At 41.6% G+C, this 21,756-nt stretch overlaps 1 protein-coding gene across 14 annotated transcripts in view; it reads left to right on the top strand.

Moving 5' to 3' along the window:
* KNDC1 (kinase non-catalytic C-lobe domain containing 1) overlaps window positions 1–21,756 on the top strand; it is a 116,293-nt gene that overhangs the window by 24,813 nt on the left and 69,724 nt on the right. For 8 of the 14 annotated variants that reach the window (XM_033941854.1, XM_033941852.1, XM_033941853.1 and 5 more), the window contains 5 exons: window positions 4,169–4,283; window positions 10,643–11,589; window positions 13,967–14,081; window positions 19,530–19,601; window positions 19,674–19,735. In XM_033941854.1, the coding sequence (XP_033797745.1) occupies window positions 4,169–4,283; window positions 10,643–11,589; window positions 13,967–14,081; window positions 19,530–19,601; window positions 19,674–19,735 (1,311 nt within the window). Of the gene's footprint in view, window positions 1–4,168; window positions 4,284–10,642; window positions 11,590–13,966; window positions 14,082–19,529; window positions 19,602–19,673; window positions 19,736–21,756 lie in introns of those variants that run through there. The other 6 variants (XM_033941856.1, XM_033941851.1, XM_033941860.1 and 3 more) reach the window with 3 other exon arrangements.

The raw sequence follows: 21,756 nt of genomic DNA, 5'->3' as shown, positions 1-21,756 counted from the left end.
AATACCGTTCAGTTCTAGGCGGTTTATAAAAGAATTGGCCTGGGCATTCCCAGGGAGATTACAAGGTTGATAGTTGGAAAATGCGTTAGGATCTGGGGAGTTGGGAAGGTTTAGTTTGATCAATTGACAACCCCAAATAGATATCTTTATCTATAGAACGACAGATATATTGTATTACATTAATTATTATAGAGGACTTTATTACATGAAATACGTAGCTTAATGTATTGCTTGTTCATTTTTGAATAGTCACAATCATTATCAATTTATTATTAAATTTTCTTTGACCTTTCTGGGACATAGACTGTACAAGTCCACTTGGCATTGTACCTAGGTTCCAACTACAGGAATTGCCATCGAAACTCAGCACCAGCCTATCCGAACCACATTTGCTGGATATAGGCCATAAAAGTTGGCCCAGTACTGTCCTCATGTCCCAAACTACTGGGATTTCCTTTGAAGCCCTCTCGGGCCCATCCTAAACCAGACCGTGCATGTCTACCCAGTACTGGCCTTAGTTCTTCACAGCCAGAGTTTCCATCTAAGCACCACTCAACACATCAAACATACATGCAACCATTGAAGTTTTGTCTTTTATTCCATTCATTTTCTATTTAGAGATCCTGATGTAACAAATGTGCTGCATTTATGCACATTATTGATAGTACAGTTGACTTACACTAGTATTCTGTAATTACATGTATAATTATCATGATAAAACATACTCAGAGCCTTTAAATTGGGAATCTAGCTTTTGGCGCCCAGTTATAGAATTGCTTCTTAAAGGACCAAAAAGCATACTGAAGCCTAGAAACCTAGAAATACATTTTCTTTCTTTTGGACCCATTATGATAAAGATCTGAAATGTAGATAAGCCTGGAAAATAAAATGTTCTATCAAATATTTTCTATTACAATGAAAAATGAAAATGTTATCAATGTATCACATAATATAGAATATAATACAATGATGTTTATATACCGCTGATACCATTAAGTTCAGAGCAGTTTACAGTACAAGAGACCAAACCAATTTCTTGAGAATATACAACATTCAAGCTTAGATAACAAGTTCAACATCAGATATACTTCTTATATAATACAGTTTGTAACTCTTTCCTAAAAGAAGCTTAGATATGGGAATTAACAACACATAAAACAAAGTTCTTCCAGATCTTTGGAGCTTGAAAAGCAAAACATTTATCATGAATTGTAGATATCTTCATACATTGTCTTCTATTCTTGGTAATGAACTCCAGATGAGATGGCAAATATTCAGGACGGTTACCAGCTAGAACTTTACAGAGGATACAGGAAAATTTAAATAAAATCCTTGTCTCCATAAGCAATCAGATAAGATAAGATTCTTGATCTTCCTACCAAGACCGATCCAGAAGCTTAGGATTGTGCTGTCCTGCCAACAGGTGGAGACTGAGAGTTACTGAGCTGTGATGTCATCACTTAAGAACACTGTGAAGTCCCCTGGCCAGTTAATATTTTTCAGTCTTCAAGAGAGTAGGCTTCCTGTGCATCATCTGGTGATCTGATAGGACTTTGTTTGCATTTCGTTGGTCAGTCATATTAAAGAAAGCAAACAAATAAAGCCAATAACAACAATAAAGCGGCAACCTAAGGGGTTTTCTGGATTTCAAAATAAAGGATTTGGGGTACTTAAAACTTTGAAGTCCCAGGTCCCTCCCCCCATTCCCTGACCAACTCTTTTTATAAGGCATTAGGGCCCTGTTGCACAAAAAGCATTCTGTGGCAGTAAGACTTATTAAAGCAGTCTTTCTGCCGCAGAAAGCTCTTCTCCCAATGCATGAAAGTGTTTTCCATGTCTGCTACCGATCCTTGTAGCAGCCACTAAGAACCCTATGCAAATGCATTGGAAGGAGCTCATTAGTATTTAAATGAGCTCTCCTTGCGATGCATAAAAGGGAACAAAATTTGCCAGCAGCTCTGGACCTGCTGGTGGCTGTCCTGCATGTATTGTTTGAGGCACACAATCCACATATTGCAGCATTCATTAAAATAAGAATTTGTTGCGGGGTAGAGGGTGTTATCATGGGAGTAAAGCTTTTTACCTTTACCCGTGGGGCAGTAAAAGGTTTTATTCCTGCATTTGCGATAAATGTTCTAATTTTTTTTTTTTTAATTACCTCTGTTTACCATGGGTCCCTGTGAGCCCCCATCACTGCATTGTTCTCTATGACACAAAGTTCTTAAGCGTTGACATCAGTGATCAATAGTTCTCAAACTCCACCTGCTGGCAGGAGAGCACAAACCCAAGCATATACAGCGCACCTTGATAAAAGAGAAGGAAAATTATTGAGCAAGACTAATGACTGTTTATTTTAAATGAAGATATTTCAATTAAAATTTATAATAATAATAATAATAACAACAGTTTATATACCGCAGGACCGTGAAGTTTTATGCGGTTTACAAAGATTAAAATATGGTACAAATTGATTGAACTTAATAGAGGTGAAAGATAGTGGTTAATAGCTCAGGGAACAGTTATTGAAGAGAAAGAGTTGTACGGGTCAGATGTCTAGATACTTCAGGAACAGATATGTTTTTAGGCGTTTCCTGAATTCCTCATAAGTAGTAGGCGTAAGCAGTTGTTCTAGATCTTTACCCCATAATGCTGCCTGATGTGAGAGAAGGTGTTGCATTTACTAGATACCACAGACATTTATTTAATAGTAGATCTATTTCTGTGGCCGCTCAGAGGAAGATTTTGAAGCAAAATTCTACAGTTGTGAAATTCTGTGATAAATCACAGGAGAGTACCTAGAGGATGATTGACAATTGCGCTCAATATAACCTATAAGTTGGGCGCCATTTATAGAATCAGGGCCAGAATGTACAATACATGTGTCTGCAAATGCAACTCTGACAATGCTAATTATGGGGGTAATTTTTCAGAACTTAACTAGGCATAGAAAGATTGGGTTATTCAAAACCAAAAAAATAATATTGATACACTTAAAGAATATATATTATCTAAAGAAAAAAATGTGTTGTGCTCAGGAATAAACCATGCCACCCATCATAAGATGAAAAGGCAATAGCACAATCTCATGTTGTTCGTTCTGTTCATAGAAAATCATCCCAAATGGAGTTGTTATTATACTCATCTTGGTAGTGTTGGAAGTTCAGGTCATAAAGAAAGCTATTTCAAAAAGTCCTTTTCAATTCTTGATGTGATTATCCAATCACCTCCATAGTGCCATATGAACAAAACAATGTTCCCTTTTTTCTTTTATTTTCAAATCAGTAACACAGATCATTGGGGGATTTGCTCAGGGGGGAAGGCCTGCTTAAAGAGTGTTAATTATCCTTCCTCCCCTTTACAAAACCTTAGCGTGGTTTTAAGCGCTGACCATGACATTAACAGCTCCAACAATCATAGGAATTCTATGAGGGCAAGAGGGCATTTTTTTTTGGAGGGGGAGGTTGGAGGGGGCACAGATTTTTTGTTTTTGTTTTTTATGAAAAAAACCCCAACAACTTATGTGGGCCCCAACCCAATATTCAGTTGGGGTACACATAACTCTTAAGTGAGCCTGGCTGAATATTAGCCAGACCCATTCAAGCTCCAGACAGCCTGGCCGCTTGGAGTTATGACCTGATATTCAGTGCTGTTCAGTGGATACAATGGCCAGGCACGGAATATCTGGGCATAATTTAGCCGGCAGTGATCAGTGCTTAGAAAAACGCTAATCGTTGCTGACTGAATATCAGGAGGTTATTTTATAGACGATAAGGGTCCTTGTTCTAATGCTTTTCTAATCAATTAGCGCACAGCAATGCCTTAACTGCTAGCTGATTAGCGTTGTCACACCTACTCTCCACTCCCAAACACACCTCCCTGGAGAAAATTGGGGAAAATATTTTTATCTCACAGACGTGCACAGACAGGCAAATATGCCATGGGACAATAGTACACATCCTGCAGTAAGTGTGTTTACCACAGTATAGTTTTTTTTAAAAAAACCCTATGTGCAGCATTTCATATGATCATTTCACATTTTAAGCATTTGTATGAATCTTGTGTACGTATATGTACTGAAGTAATCTGAGCCCTTTTAGAAGTGAAGCTGCTGAATTTTTTTCTTTTCAGTAAGAAGCTAATTAGTTTAAACTGTCATTTTTGGCTGTAGATCATTAGATCATTATGTGAAGACAAAATGAAATGTTCTTCGTGCAGCATTTGTCGTAGGTTATCTGCTGTAGGAAGAAGAGTGCTCTCTATTGAATCAATAAATGTTTTTCAAGGTAAGCCTGATACTTTTCTGGATGTTTAATTTATATTTGAGAGTTTAAACGAATATCTATTTAAACTTTACCTGTAATTAAATCATATCAACTTGGATAATGTACTGTTTTGACTCTGAAAATGTTTTATCTGCCTAGCATTCTTTAAGTACATTTTTTAAAATTCATTCTTATTGGATTTTAATATCACAAGATCAATTTATTTTGGCCAGATTCTCCAGTATCTTCAATAGAAAGTATCTTCAAAGAAAGAAATACTGCACTCGCACTTCCCCCATTGCCTCTCTCTAACCAAAAACATTAAGGGCTCCTTTTACGAAGCCGTGTTAGAGGTTTAATGCGCGTAATAGCGCGTGCTAATTTGCCCGCCACACTAGCCGCTACCGCCTCCTCTTGAGCAGGCGGTAGTTTTTTGGCTAACGCGGGGGTTAGGGCGTGCTAAAAAGTTGCATGCGATAAAGCCGCTAACGCGGCTTCGTAAAAGGAGCCCTAAATGTGGTGTCCATTCTCAAATCTCTATGAGTGTCGGGACTCTATGAGTGTCGGGAACTCTATGAGTGTCGGGAGCAGCATGGGCCATTCAGCGCGGCTCACTGCGCTACAAACTGCTAGTGCAGTTTAATAGAAGAGGCCCTATGTATGATACAAATATGCTAAATGAATGGTTAAATACCCTATCTAAAACAAAACTCATCATGCTTTGAATATAAATAACACTCCTGGAACATTATATATGGAATGAGGGGGCTCCCAAGTTTCCAAGTTTAATAGAATCTAGACGGTTTACGATAGTTAAAGTTCCCTCCCCTCCCCCATCCTCGCACTCCTCCACATTTATAACCTTCTGCTTCCTACACCTGTCTAAAAAACGTATCTTTTTACTGAATACTTTGAAAATTAGGCATGCTCTGCCTTTCTTCTCATGTTTTGTACTGATAACCTTTTGTGAACCGCATAGAGCTTAGCGGTATTTGCGGTATAAAAGTGAGTTTTATGTTATGTTATGTTTTATCTCAGCAACACTGGCGCCCACAGCTTTCTTACCTTTTCAAGCTTCCTGTGCTCTCTAACAGCAAACAAGTTCATCTCCATCACTTGCTCACTTCCAACCACCAGCCCATCATGGGAGCCTTGGGTATCTTCCAGGCTGCACAAGTAATCTAGTACTACACTTCTCCCTCCTAGTACTACACTTCTCCCTCCATATTCGCTGTGATAGGGGATTAACAGAACCACAAATACAGAAAAACCGCAAATACTTTTTCATATGTTATTCGCTGTTTTCTATTAAAAACCATCGTGAATATGGTGAAACCACGAATAACATGGTGGGAGACCTGGCCTGTTCCTGAAGGAGAGGCAAAACACGGTGAAGAAAGTGCTGGGAATCAGCAATTTTCTCTGTAAATGCTTGGAATCAGTGATTTCTCTATGCAAGCTGATGTAATTTGGGGAGAGGAGCCAGCAAGCTAAAAACCATGAATAATCGAAACCGTGAATGTTGAAACCGCGAATATGGAGGGAGAATTGTAATTTTTGAACAAGGTGGCCTAGGAGATTGTCCCCTAATCCTGTCACAGTAACAAAAACAGCTGCAATTTGAATGTCCATTTGAGTGAGTCTCCTAATCTCTAAAATCCCTATCCATACTCCATGGGTTTTGAGACAGGTGCCCAAATATGTGTAAAAGTGTCTCCTTTTCTTCCCTGTTGCCTACATCCTCTCCAACATGTATAACTCTGTTGTTTCCCCATAGCTCCCATGCTCAATGGTGTAAAGAAACTAGAGAGCTGCACGGGAACGGGGACGATGGGAATCCCGCGGGACCCGCGGGTTCCCCCTTCGGGTCGCGGGAATACCGTGGGGACATTCCCTAGGGTCGCTGGGATCCCGTGGGGATGCCCCTAGGGTCGTGGGGATCCTGTGGGGACACCTGCTAGGGTTGCGTGGATCCTGCGGGGTTCCGATGCACTCGAGCCGCGAGACTCGTCTTCTTTTCCCTACCTGCCCTGCCGCAGCACACAGCCGAACGGAAGTCTTCCACGATGTCAGCGCTGACGTCGGAGGGAGGGCTTAAGAAAAGCCCTCCCTCCCTCTGACGTCAGCACTGACATCGGGAAGACTTCCGGTCGGCTGTGTGCTGTGGCAGGGCAGGTAGGGGAAATTCAAGGCAGTGGCGTACCTAGGGGGGGGGTGGGAGGGGGCGGTCCGCCCCGGGGCAGCCTTAGGGGGGTGTGCAGAGCTGGCTAAATCCCCTTACCTTCGTGGCGCTTTCCCCCGACCGACCGACAACAGGCCCGGTCCGACAAACCTCCCTGCCCTGTAGCCGCAAATCTAAATTACCTTCTTACAGCAGCTGGATTCAGGGCAGGGAGGTTTGTCGGACTGGGCCTGTTCTGTTGTTGGTCGGGCGGGGAAGTGCCACGAAGTTAAGGGGCAGGGAGGGAGAAAGGGAGGAAAGGTGGAGTGGAGAGGAAAAGACGCTTAAGGGAAATGGGTAAAACTGAGGGGGGAGAAGGATGCTGAAAGCACTGGGGAAGACAGAGGGGGGAGAAGGACACTGAAAGCACATGGGGAAGACAAAAGGGTGGAGAAGGACGCTGAAAGGACATGGGGAAGACGGGGGGGGGAGAAAGACGCTGAAAGGACATGGGGAAGACAGAGGGGGGAGAAGGATGCTGAAAGGACATGGGGAAGATGGGGGGGAGGAGAAGGACGCTGAAAGGACATGGGGAAGATGGAGGGGGGAGAAGGACGCTGAAAGGACATGAGGAACACAGAAGAGGAGAAGGATACTGAAAGCACATGGGGAAGACAGAGGGAGGAGAAAGATGCTGACAGGACATGGGGAAGATGGGGGGGAGAAGGACGCTGAAAGGAAATGGGGAAGAGAGAGTGGGACGAAGACGCTGACAGGGAAGAAGACAGAGATGCCAGACTATGGGGGAAGCGGAGGGAAGAAGATGGGTGCCAGACCAATTTGGAAGGGGGGAGAAAGGGAGAGGCACAGTAACAGAGCAAATGAAAGACGCAGAGAGAAGAGAGATAGTGGATGGAAGGAATTGAATGAGAAGATGAGGAAAGCAGAAACCAGGCAACAAAGGTAGGAAAAAAAATTCTATTTCTTTCTTTTTTTTTTTTTTTTGCTTCAGGATCAGTTGTATATTAGTTGTGTTGATAAAAATTTATAAACATTAGATGCTCTGGTAGAAACCCGTTTACAAAGTATGTATTCTTCCCAATTAATATTTCCAAATTAATAAAGTCTCTTTGCTTATTTGTAAATGGGTTTCTACCAGAGCTTTTAATTCAGTAGCATAATTAAATGAAATAACTATTTCTGAAGTTTATGGGGACGGGCAGGGACGTAGGGGATTCCGGGCGGGGACGGGTGGGATTTCTGTCCCCGCGCAACTCTCTAAAAGAAACCACAAATCAAAAATTTATATTATTCCCTAACTACTGCTGCATTAAGTGCGCACTATCAACAATTAAGAACCAGATTATATAAAACTGTGTGCATAAATTTGGGTGGTGCCCAACGTTGGGCACTGAAAAAAAATGAGTGCTCCAAGTTGGGTATTGTTTTTAGAATAGTGTATATTTATGTATTCAATTTTCCATACCAGTCTCCCAGGGGAGCTCAGAATGGTTTATGTGAATTTATTCAGGCACTGAAATATTTTTTCCTGTCTGTCCCAGGGGTTTCACAATCTATCTAATGTACCTGGGGCAATGGGGGGATGAGGTGATTTGCCCAGGGTCAGAAGGAGCAGCGTGGGTTTGAACCCAAAACCTCAGGGTGCCAAGGCTGTAGCTTTAACCACTGCGCTACACTCTCCCTACTGCCAGGATCTATATCCTTGCTGCCACTGCTGCTATTAGTATTATTATTAATAATAATTATTTCTAGAGCGCTACCAGACATATGCAGCACTGTACAGAGTCACGAAGGAGACAATCCCTGCTCGAAAGAGCTTGCAATTTAAACAAGCAAGACACTGTAGATAAGAGGATGTAATCATTTCATTATCCAATTAAATTGCAAGTGCAATTGCAAGTCCAAGTGCAAGTGCAAGTTGAGTCTGTGCCCAAATTTATGCACACAATTTTGAGAGTCATATATGCAATACATAGAAATCAAAACATAAAATAATTTTTTTTTATTGGACTAATAGTGCATTGTTTGATTAGTTTTTTAAGGTAACCATTCTTCAGATCAGAAATAAGCAAATGTAGGCAAATATCAGTATATATAAGTGAAACATGAAAGCATCCCAGTAACAGTCTCAAAGAAAGAGGGAGGGATGAGAAACAGTGAGGGCTGTGTGGTTGCGAGATAGAGAGATATGGATGGGTGATAGGGAGCGACAAAGCTGTTTAAATTTCTGGTTTGTAATGCGAAAGAAAACCATGGTCTTTATTAAGTCCTTTCTGGTAGGTGTCAAAATATTTTATCATTTTGATTTCAAAGGTCTTATTTAAATATATATATATATATATATATATATATAAAATCCAGGGTGTAAGTGACAACGTTTCCCAGGTAACTTTCCCAAGTTCCTCACCTAACTCCTTGCACCTCTTGCCCTTACTTCAGCCCTTTCTCATTCTTCCTCAGAAAAACTTCAGCTTCTAGCTAGTCATTGGGCAAAACCTTCCCTGTTTCCTTTGACTCTAGAAGACAAACATCCCTTAATTGTAAATAGGCCTAGAGAAGAATTGGCTCTATCTGAAATTTAGTCCAAAAGTCATCCAGGTATAGAGAACTCTGTCCTCAAATATCTCCCTTTCCAGGTAACCATTCCCTGCTATCCTGTCCACCTCTGCTGTCCTATTTCAACCAATCCTGAGCTTTTGAGAGTAAGCCAAACAATACTGCTCAGTAATAAAAGTAAATGTTGGAAGGTTCATTCATTTGTTTATTGCTGTATGTTTTTGTATTACAGTACATGCCATAATAAAGTTCAGAAAAAGAGTAACGGTACTGTCGAAGTCTGGAAAATATATGTTTGAATGCATTTAATTATTTGTCTGGCCATTCAGTAATGGGAGACAAGAGCCCAGATTCTATAAGCAGCACTGTCAGTGGCGGCTGCCTAAAAAAAGGCCACCAGCCACGTGTCAATCGCGCAATGACGCCGTATTTAGAATTGTGGCTTCGCGAAAGGTAGGCACTGGAAATGTAGGCCAGGGTTTTCAAGGCCTATGTTTCCGGCGCCTGCTTTTCACGTGAATCGTGGCTACAGAGGCACTTTATGATGCCTAATGCCACTTCTGGCGTTAGCCACACCTACGGTCGTGTTAGACATTGTAAAGCGTCTCAGTAGCTACAATGTAGAACCCTTTTTTTAGGTATCAGTGGGCGCTATATTTCTTTATTAAATATAATCATTCTTTTTTTAAATGACGTTTTCCACTTAAGTGCCTAACTTAAGGCGCCTTTTATAGAATATGGGCCAAGGTGGTTTAAGGGTTCCTTTTACTAAGCTGCCGTAGAAAGTGGCCTTAATTCGCCCTTATGCATATTGTTCTCGCATCTAATGCCATTTTTACCGCAGTCAGAAAATGGTTGATTTTCCTTTTTTTTTTTATTAATGGCCATGTGCTAAAATTGCCATTAGTGGATGGCCACTTTAAAAATCTGAGCCCTTACTGACAACTGTTTTGTCGATGGTAAGAGCTTACGTGCTAATCCTACGCTAATTAGAATGCGGTAATACAGCTATGCTAACTGATTAGTGCAAAAATGTCCACTCTCTGCCCCCCGGACACACCCCCTCCATGGAAAAATAAAAAAATATTTTTTAGTGCTCAGTTTGCAAATGTAGATTTGGAACTTACTGCATGACACCTGACTGTATCCCACAATAAGCCCTATTAAGCTGCGGTAAACACATCTGCATCCCCTACTCTCTATCCCCTGTTTTACGAAGCTGCGCTAGAGGCTGCTGCGCGGCAGCGGCCCCGAAAACCTTTAAATCTCTATGGGCTTTGGGGCCATTATCGCAGTGCAGCCGTTAGCGCGGCTTCATAAAACTGGCCCTATGTCATGTCTGTCTGTCCAAGTTAAATTTTAAGCTCTTCTGAGCAGGGACCGTCTATAAATGTCAAAATGTACAGCGCTGCATACACATTTCAGCGCTGTGTAAGTGATAAGTAGTAGCAGTAGTAGCTTAGTAAAAGGATCCTTTAGTAATTAGGACATACTCCTGCTGCATTATTTTCCATAGAATTGTGCATTCATTATTTTAAAAAGTGATTACAGTAATATTCCATTTTAAAATAAAACTGACAGCATAATTACATGCAAATAACAGATAATTATGTTGATTTATTGGTGTGTATATTTCTTCAAGTAGATGAATGTGAAAACACATGGAAAGGAAGAGAGTATCAAGCTTCCACAGGAGTTAAATCATGGACAGATGAAAAAATAGGGAGTATTCCTTTTGCTGCTGAAGATTATGCATCCAAATCTTGCTTGATTGGCTGTGTGAACAGGCTGCCCCTGGATGATGGGAAGCGTAAATACGGTTTAAATGAAATTGCAATTAAAATGTGTAATGAAAGAATTCCACAGCATTCAAAGTTTACAAATTATTGTGATGAGAAACAAATGGCATCATTTCTTCAAAATCATAATGACTGTGTTTTGGAAACAGGACCATGTGACCATGACTGTGACAGGCTCCCAAGGAAAAGTCTTATCAGTAAGCCACAGTCCTTTCCAAAGAATTCTAGAAAATATACAGAAGAAGGCAGTAGTTTGACTTCCGTCTTTGCATCAGATAAAGGAAAGCTCACTAAAAAGGGTTGGCCATCTGCATCAGATTTACCTTTACTGGATGGTAGCAACGATGATGACTTCGACAATAGTTGTTTCCAGACAGAAAGTCAACCCAAACTTTGCCTGGTCACAGAAAAAGTTCCATCTGTTCCAAAAAGAAGACCAGAGTTTTGTTCTGACTGTGGTATGGATGCGTTTTCCCTTGCTTTCCCTGAAACTCCCCTTGTTCGGGTAACATGCAAAGGCCCAGATCATTTATTAGCTGGGACAGAGGTGTTAGGAAAAGATTGTACTTCTCCGGGAGACTGTGCCCAGACATCCATATTTTTGAAAGGGGATTATCTATCTCAAAATAACTGTGAGTCTTCATTATTAAAAACTAATAGTAAAGGAAAGGAATGCAAAGCATCTCTAAGTAATTCTTCAAAGCTATCCAGTTCTGGGCTGAGTAGAAGTGGTGCTAAAAATTTTTTTGATGGAACCAGAGAATCTGAACTCATAAATGATCATGAACAGGTAGCAAATATACCTTCTTTACATTCACTTTTCTAGTTGACCTATGTTGAACTTATATGTTAATTCTACATACGTAAGCCAAGAATCTAATGTCCAAAGACTGCTTGCTCAGAAATGCTCACTTGTGCCTTGGCTTGAACAAAGTATTCATTAGGAAAAGTCTACTAATCCTGTTCCTTGTTGTAAATAACAAAAAAGACAAGTCAGAGGGAATCAACAGCACAAATCAAACAGCAGAAATGATAAAGTGAAGTGAGTCTGGATGGGAATACAGGCAGTCCCCGGGTTAAGAACAAGTTTCATTTTTAAAACCATTCTTAAATTGAATTTGGATGTAACTCAGATCATGTGAGAATCTGTGTGTACAGTCTATTTAAAGCATTAAAAAAACAGTCTTCAAAATAAAGTACTGTAGCTTAAATAGAAAGGAAAGATAGGATGTTTACACTTATACACTTGTTTCTTTTCACAAAGCTGCGGGCAACATTTCCTACACGTTGCCCACGGCTGACCCGGAAGCTTTCCCTCTGAAAATAGAGTAGTGGAAAACTTTCTTTTTCCCTCCCAAAGTCTGATCCTAGTATTCTTCCCACCTTTTTCACCTCCTTCAGGCCCCTCTTGCATCCCTTTGCATCCATCTCATTGTTCCCTCTCCACCACCACATCTAGCATTTCTCTCATCTCTCCCACAGGCATTTCTACCTCACTCCTCTCCCACTTCTGTGTCCAATAATCTCTCTCCCTCCCTATGCCCAACAATCCTCTTTCTTCATTTCTCCACATGCACCATCTCTCTTTTCCACACACTCAGACACCCATGTTCAACAATTCTCCCTTTCTATTCCCTCCCCCCCTCAGCATCTCTTTCCCTCACTCCCTCCATTCTTACATCCTATGTCCCAAGTTCATGCTCTCCACCCTCCCTCCATTCTGTGTCCCAAGTTTGTGCCCCCCTCCCATGTGTGTATACCTATTTTGGCTAGCACCCTCCTCCAACTACCTTCCAGCCGCACTTATTTCTCTTCGCAAGGCCTCGGGCAGTGGCTCCTACATGTGGCACGCGGCAGACCTGGAAGCCTTCCCTTTGACATCAGAAGGAGTTTCCTCTGATGTCAGAGGGAAGGATTCTAGGTCAGTCGCGGGCTGTGTGTAGGAGCCGCTGCCTGCAGCTTTGCAAAGAGAAACAAGTGCAGCTGGAAGGCAGCAGGAGGAGGGAGCCTGGCATAGCACAGGTACATACCCACAGGATGGGGGCACTAACTTGGGATGCAGAATGGAGAGAGGGAAGGAGGAAGAGGGACACATAGGGACAAGGAAGGGACAAGCAGGACCCCCGTTCATAACTAAGAGTCTGACGTAATTTGGACATCCGTAATTTGGAGACTGCCTGTATAAGAAACAAAAGCTTTATTAGAAGACCTGATCATTACCTGCATCAGGGGTTGTATAATTAAAAGCTTTCTTAATTCCATACATTTACTGCTATGGTAATTCACAATTGGATGTTCTTTTGTATCGAGTTATTTAACAAAGTTTTCAACATTTGACCCCTGATGCAAGTTATTTGTCAAAACATGGACTTTGCCAGGCAGAACTTAGACGCAGGGAGTTAGATCTATTTTAGTTGCATCTAAGTTCCCCAAAGGTGCCCAAACTGACTAGAAGACCCCTGCAGGGTTTAATGCATGACGCTCCCTTACTCCCCTAATGGATACAACCCCCCTCCCACGGCCCAAATAAGACATCCTCTGACATCTCCCCACATCTACCTGATATCTCCCTACATCCCCCGACAACCTCCCCTCCTCCCCGCACCTTCGGATGACAAATCGGCAGGAGGGAAGCCCACTCCCTCCTACCCATAGGGGCGTGTGCTTAGAATGATGGGCCTTCCCCCTCCCATTGCATCTTGAGATGCAGTGGGAGGGGCCTAAGGCTCTGATTGGCTCAAAATCACAATGTAACATTGTTCTTCATCACCATTTTTAAAGAGGAAGATGATTTAGGACGTCATTTTAGAAACATTGTGCTGGGTTTTTTAAAAGCCGTCCAGACCCCCAGACATGTCCTCGAAAAGGAGGACATGTGCGGGGAAATCTGGACGGCTGGTAATCCTAACCTCAATTATACCTAGAGCAATGATTCCTTAAGGAGAGAGGTGCCATCTTGAAAAATAGTATTGACTGATCCCCTAGTGCCACCTTTTCAGGTCGAGTTAAAATATAACTAGTGAGCAGTAGGGGAGGAATTTAACCCTGTCAGTGTTATAATGGAGTAATTGCTTCGTCTATTATAAGGTAACAGTTGAGTGCATTTATATTGTTCATAGAGTCGCATGCTTCTTAACTTCCTCTTTCTCTTTTTGTTTAAATTTTAGTGGATCTCTCTGAAAGATCTTTTGTCACAGTATGGTAGGCCATTAAAAGAATTTGAACTGTGGGCTTTATGTCATGAATGTTTACATGCTCTGCAGACATGTATAAATTATCCAGGTAATGTATGTACTGTTTTGATTTTTTTTTTTTTTTTTTTTAATCTTCATAAATACCAAACTAACAATACTGGGACAATGGAATTCCATTTTTGCTTGCATGGCTAAACCAAACTCCTCCCCTACACGCCTGCCACTGAAGGGAGCTGATTCACTTTCACGTTTTCAATAGTGAGGGACAAGCAAGCTCTGCAGGACTCCAGGAACATGCCTGTTCTTAGCGATTGAAAACACAATGTTTTATTGTTATTTATGAAAAAAATATTTTAGGAATTATTGAAAATTGTTATAGTATTTTTGGATGTCTGTGTTTTTTTCTTTTTGGAGACAATATATATTTTTTCAGATTATGTTTTATTTATAATTTTGGAGGATCTCTCAGGTTCCTCCATCTGCTTCTTGTTGAATTCCTTTTGGCGTTCTTCAGGCTGGTTTTTCTTCCTGCTGTAATCTGAGTTGCTGTGGCTTGTTCAGTGTTTTCTGGGAATCAATCTTACTACTACTATTTATCATTTCTAAAGCGCTGAAAGGTGTACGCAGTAGAGAATGACAAGGTGGCTGTTACCTGCGGCTAGCCTGCCGAAATGGAAAGAAAAAATAAGTAGTCGCCGCGGGTATGGGGACAAGGCCATTCACCGCCCCGTGGAGCAGTGAATAGCCTTGTCTCCGAAGTCAAGTGAAGGAACACGCATGGTCACCGATCGCAAGGTCCAGCATCCCCCTCCCGATCGCCGCCGTTCAGGCATCTCCCTCCCTCTCTTCCCCTCACCTTTGCTAGCAAGTTTCATTTTTCTTCTCTCTGAGGCGCTGCCCAAGCCTTTCAACAAGTTGCGCACAACTGCTTAATACTTCTCCTTTGATGCAACCGGAAACAGGAAGTTGTGTCAGAGGAGAAGTTTAGGGCAGCCTCACGTAACTTGATGAAAAGTATAGCGGCTGCATGGTTTGTCGAGTGTTGCTCTAGTGCCTACCCCTCCCTTTGGAGTTCTTTTCCTCTGGATTCCTGCTAGTGCTGCTGCGCTAGCTGGTACCCTAGGATCTGGCTCGTTCTGTTGTAGCTTGCTAGCTTTTTGTGTTCTTTTTCTCTGCATGTATTTGAGGATGAAACAAGTGCGGCCGAAAAGCAGCTGGAGGAGGGTGCTAGCCAAAATGGGTCTACACCCTTGGGAGGGGAGCATGAACTTGGGACACAGAATGGAGAGAGGGTGGGGAGCATGAACTTGGAACATAGGATGTAAGAATGGAGGAAGTGAGGGAAAGAGATACTGAGGTGGGAGAGGGAATAGAAAGGGAGGATTGTTGAGCATGGGTGTCTGAGTGTGCGGTAAAGAGAGATGGTGCATGTGGAGAAATGAAGAAAGAGGATTGTTGGGTATAGGGAGGGAGAGAGAATTATTGGACATAAAGGTGGGAGAGGAGTGAGGTAAAAATGCCTGGGGGATAGATGAGAGAGAGAAATGTTAGATGTGGTGGTGGAGAGGGAACACAGTGAGATGGGAGGATCGGGATGGGGCGAGGATTTATTTCTTTTTCCAGGTTTTGTTTGTGTAGTGGGATTGGTACTCAAACAAAAATCTGGCTTAAGGTAATGTGATTCTGCTATTGTATTTCTTCTTTTATGTTTTTGGTGCTGTATCAGATCCACTGGGTTGGGTTTTTTTTCAATTTCTGACTATATGATCTTGATGTAGTTGGTATTCTCCAATGTTTTGTGGATTTGTTTTCAGCACCATTCTTGTGATTTGTGTTGCATTCTATTTTGCTAATAAAAAGATATTAAATAAAAGAAAACCTCGGGCAGCTCGAAGAAAAAAAAAATTAAAATCGTCAGCGAAGATGAGGGGAAGGGAGGAAGGAGCTACCCGGACCATGGCGATCGGGAGGAAGGGAAGGGCTGCTGGACAGCACAAAGAGCACTTAAGGGAAGTGGGGAGAGAGGGGGAGGGAAGGAAGAGCATACGCTGCATGTTAGTGGATAGGAGAGAGAGGGGAGAAGATGCTGAAGGAAAGTGTGGAGGGGAGAGAGGGGGAGCACATACTGGATGAAAGGAGGAGATAAAGGAAAAAGGGCACATGCTGGATTGGAGAGACAGATACCAGATCTGAGGGGACGAAAGGAGGAGAGAGATACTAAAAATCACCTGGGGAAGGGAAGTAAAGATGGAACAAAAGAAGACGGAGATGCCAGACTATGGGGGAGCGGAGGGAAGAAGATGGGTGACAGACCAATGGTGTGGGGACGGGGGGTGGAGGGAGAGATGGAAGGATAAAGTAGTATATTAGTTGTGTTGATAAACATTTATAAACAAAGCCCTGCTAACTGAAGATCTCTTCTTCTAGTTTGGCAGCCAGAACTTTGATTTATAAAATGACAATTATACAGAATATTGTTTCTTTTTATACTTTAACTAGCTGATGCCCCGGCGTTGCACGGGTATTTAATTATAGCAATAACACTGTAAATGGATTCAAATAAAGATACTTTATAGTGGTGAATGAAATTATTTTTTTACAGCTTAATAAAAAGTACAATATTCAAATTATAATGTGAAATATTTGACAAAATGAATACAATACAACTAACGCAAAACGTGATTATAAACAACATTTTTAGTTTCACCTCCTGGAGCAAAAACATATAAATTCTTGGGTGAACCCACCCTTGAGCAAGCAACATAGAGTTGTGGGCCGTGAGACCCCCAGAACATACCACCCCAGGTAGTGAGGGATCTGCATACCAAGTTTCGTTCAAATCGATCAAGCCGTTTTTGAATTACTGTGAGAATGGCAGCTTTTTACATTTTTTCCATTGACATGAATGGGTGAAATCTGATTATCTGTTTGTAGCTCCGCCCATGTGTGCAGGTGGGCCACGAGACCCCCAGAACATATCACCCCAGGTAGTGAGGGATCTGCATACCAAGTTTCGTTCAAATCGGTCAAGCCGTTTTTGAATTACTGTGAGAATGGCAGCTTTTTACATTTTTTCCATTGACATGAATGGGTGAAATCTGATTTTATTTTTGTAGCTCCGCCCACGTGTGCAGGTGGGCCGCGAGACCCCCAGAACATATCATCCCAGGTAGTGAGGGATTTGCATACCAAGTTTCGTTCAAATCGGTCAAGCCGTTTTTGCTTGATCGCGGCACATACACACATACATACCTCCGATTTTATATATATAGATGAAATAAGTTCAGTATAAAACTATTTGAGGCTTGTGCAAATGGGATCAGATGGTTTGCGGGAACGGGGCGAGGACTGAGCTCGCGGGGACGGGGCAGAGATGGGGACAATTTTTTTTCCCCGTGTCATTCTCTAGTATGCAGCACTTAACATGTAATAGATGATCCCTGCTTAGAAGAGCTTACAATCTAATTTAGACAGACAACAGGACATATAGTGATTGGGGAGTTTCTCACAGAGAGAATGGTAAGATAGACATAGGTAGCATACGGTGAGTGGCAGTTTGGAGTTAAAAGCAGCCTTGAGAAAGTGAGCTTTTAGCTTGGATTTGAATAATGCTACAGATGGAGCTTGATGTGATGACTCAGGCAGTCTGTTCCAAGCATACGGCACAGCAAGATAGAAGGGACGGAGACTGGAGTTGGCAGTGGGGGAGAAGGGTATAGATAGGAGGGGTTTACCCAATGAACAGAGTTCATGAAAGGGAGCATATGGGGAGATAAGCGAGGATAGATATAGAGGTGCTGCCAAGTGAATACACTTGTAAGTCAGAATGAGGAGTTTGAACTGTATTCAGAAATGGATGGGGAGCCAATGAAGTGATTTGAGGAGAGGAGTAACATGAGTATGGCAACTCTTGCGGAATATATATAGTCTGGCCAAAGAAATATGGCTCATCAATAGTAGCATAAAATAACACAGATATAGTGAAAATCCAATAGTATCAATAAATCACTCCCACCATCCACAGATGGGATTTAAGGTGTTCAGGCTAGACCTCATAGGCCTAAAAATCACCCCCGGCATTATAAATCTGGCTCTGTATGGTCCAGCAAAAAAAAAGGATTAGAGACGCTCTAATTGTCTTACATTATTTTTGCATATATGTTTTAATAGTTTATATGTCTTTAATAAATTGATAGTTCTCGAGGCTGACGTACGTTGTCCCTTCCCCACTTTCTTTGGTTTCTGTATTGTTACACGTGGGGTTGTGTTTTCCTTTTTTGTTGTGGAACATATCAGTTTGATAATTGAAAACGCCATTACAAATCAATGAAAAAGTGTTTGAAAAATGATTAACGTTCTGCATGGAAATCGACACAGCATCTACGTGAAAAGGGGGCACAGCAGGTGCAGGTTTTGAGCGTGGAATGACTTAGGCATCATTAGGCGTCTGTATTAGGTGCTGGTAGATCAGGAAAACCCTGGCCTAACATTATGATGCCTAACGACACCTAAATAGGTGCTGTTAGATGCAATTTTATAAATGGCGCCCTAATATGATTGGAATACAAACAGGAGAATCTGCCTTGGCACGGACAGCAGCGCACATTGGTTCTTCAAGCCAGCAGTTCAGCCGCATATGCAGGCTTTATACGGAGTAGTACTTTCCATGATGAGTAAAAGAACATTGTGATTTTGTCTTTCCCGTATGAGGAACGACTGGGTAAGTTGCAGCTGTACTCACTCAAGGAACGCAGAGAGAGGGGAGACATGATCGAGACGTTCAAATATGTCACGGGCCGTATCGAGGTGGAAGAGGATCTCTTTTTCCTTAAAGGACCCACGGCAACAAGAGGGCATCCGTTGAAAATCAGGGGTGGGAAATTTCATGGCGACACCAGAAAATATTTCTTCACCGAAAGGGTGGTTGACCGCTGGAATAATCTTCCACAACAGGTAATTGAGGTCAGCAGCATGCCAGATTTTAAGAAAAGATGGGATTGGCATGTGGGATCTCTTCATGGAGGTAGTTAGGGGGTGGGCCATTAGTGTGGGCAGACTAGATGAGCCGTGGCCCTTTTCTGCCATCATTTTCTATGTTTCTATGTAACTACAAGACTCCTGAGGCAGGCCCCTTGTGGGCCGAAACACGATCGTGTCGAGTCAATCACAATGAAAAGAGACTGAACACCATTGGTCACCTTTGTGGTTGTTTTTTTGCCCTAATATGATTGACATGCGGTAGGTGCCATTTTTCAACCACGCCTACCAATTTAGGCGCTGTTTATAAAATCATGGCCTCACTACACATATATCTGTCTGAATATTGTCCCAATAACTTTTATCCCATCTCTGGTTGGGATGTTATGATCAATGCATTATATTAAATCTATGAAATCACAGAGATTGTCTTATTGCTACTATTGCCGAGGGTGTGATGCTAGTCAATATGATTATAAAAATCAGTAAACCAACTATTAGCACACATGGCTCAAGCAAAAATAATTACAAGCAGGTATTTTCTTTGTTTTTTTTACAGTTTATTTAAGCCTGGATACTGTGATGATTGACTTCAGTGGAAAAGTTCTCTATTCTATTTCTGAAGATGCAGGTAAGATAACAATCTATTGTCTTTGTTTCCATCATGTTGGTTGGGAATAATACCATATTTTCTGTTTCTTAGAATGTTACGATGCATTTTGTTTGGCTCCTGAATTTGAAGAAAAAGGATTGGTTACTGAAAAGGTAATTTTGTAAAGATTTTGGGCTCCTTTTACAAAGCAGCTATAATTTTGAGGGGGAGAATTTTACATGCTTATACTGTATATATACTGCTGGGTATAGTACCTTTCTGTTAGACTTTTTTTTTAAGTTTGTGTTGCAAATTATTATTATTTTGTTTAATTCTTTATTCATTTTCAATATTTTCAATAAGTGCAATACAAATTAAATACATTTTATATTTAAGACATCACTTAATACTCTTTCATGAAACAAATCAATCTATATCCCTCCCCCCACCCTATCCCATAACTATTATAAATTTTTAATTTAATAATCAAATCTTCAAAAAGCTCATTATGATATACATTTCATATCCATAAGAGATAATAAGCACTAATAAATAAGCCAATACATTAATTTTACAAGAATTCAGAGAATCATTTAAAAATAAATCCACCCTCCCTCCCTCCCCCTGGATATGCACATAATATATCAATAAAAATCAAATCTACAATAGATCAACAGAAGATGTCAATGGGCCCAATATAGCTTGAAAATTTTTATATTCCCTAATGATTCTGCAATCATTTTTTCATATCTGTATATCAAGCATAAATTTGCCCACCAGAATGTAAAGTTAAGACGGTCCCAATTTTTCCAGTTACGCATGATCATATAGTTTATCTTTATTCTTAACATGCAACAGCTCTCAAAGACCTTAAGGGGTAATTATGTACCAGGTCTCCCAAGTTGAGAGGGCAAGAACCTAGGGGTCCTTGGAGACACCCAAGAAAAGCACCTAGGTATCATGGTAGACCAGTGTGTTGCAAACTTTGTAAGCTGCTGGCACACTAATCTCGGGGCTGCGGCTGGAGAGCACCTGGAAATGTGTGGATGTTGACGAGATGACATCATGTGCATGTGTGACATCATCACATTGACATCCGCACATGCCCTGAGCCTCCTATTACCACTGGTGGTGGTGGAGTGTGCTGCAGAAGAAGAGGTGAGGAGAAGGAGCAGAGGTGCAGGTGCCAGCTGACTGACTACAGGACGTGCCTCTTGTTGCGAGGGGACGTCCTGTAAGCAGTCATCCGGCACCGGCGCCTCTCCTCCTTGCCAGCTTCTCGGGGCACACCTGGAATCCTCCGGGGCACACAGTTTGCGATGCACTGTTGTAGTCAATGGGCTGAAAACGTCTGCCTAGTGTGCAGCAGTGGCCAGAAAAGCAAACAGGATGCTAGGAATTTTAATGAAAGGGATAGAAAATAAGACAAAGAATATTGTAATTCCTCTGTATCCTGCAACCTCAGCTTGAGTATTGCATGCAATTCTGATCAAAAAAGATATAGCAGAATTAGAAAAGGTTGAAGTAAGGGTGACCAAAATGATAAAGGGAATAGAACTCCTCTCATACGGAGAAAGGCTAAAGAGTTTAGGGCTCTTCAGCTTAGAAAAGAGACAGCTGAGGGAGGGGGGAATATGATGGAGATCTACAAAATTCTGAATAGTGTAGAATGGGTAAACATGAATTAGTTTTTTCACTCTTTCTAAAAGACAAAGACTAAGGGACACTCAGTGAAGTTACATGGTAGTTCTTTCATAATGAATAGGAGGAAATATATTTTCACTTAACAAAAAGCTCTGAAACTCATTGCCAGAGGATGTGGTTACAGCGGTTAGCATATCTGGGTTTAAAAAAGGTTTGGACAAGATCCTGGAGGAAAAGTCCAACAGAACAGTGAGACACCTTAGAGGGCACTGTTGTGAACTTCACATAAAGGGTACCCCGATGTACATCTCATTATAACCCCCTTATAATTTATGGTGAGTCCCCCAAAACCTACTATACCCACCTTTTTACCATCCCATTAGCCCTTATGGCTGTAGGTGGCACCCTTTATCTGAAGTTCACAGCAGTGCCCTGTAAGGTGCTCCACTGCTCTGTCGCCATGTCAGTTCATTATAGGACTGGCCCCTCCCATGTCCAAATGGTCTTGTTCTGGGTGTTTGGGATTGGACGAAATTTTGGTCGAAAATGT

The sequence above is a fragment of the Geotrypetes seraphini genome, chromosome 4 (genome assembly GCF_902459505.1).
Source record: "Geotrypetes seraphini chromosome 4, aGeoSer1.1, whole genome shotgun sequence".
Taxonomy (NCBI): domain Eukaryota; kingdom Metazoa; phylum Chordata; class Amphibia; order Gymnophiona; family Dermophiidae; genus Geotrypetes; species Geotrypetes seraphini.
This window is presented reverse-complemented; position numbering and strand designations above follow the sequence as displayed.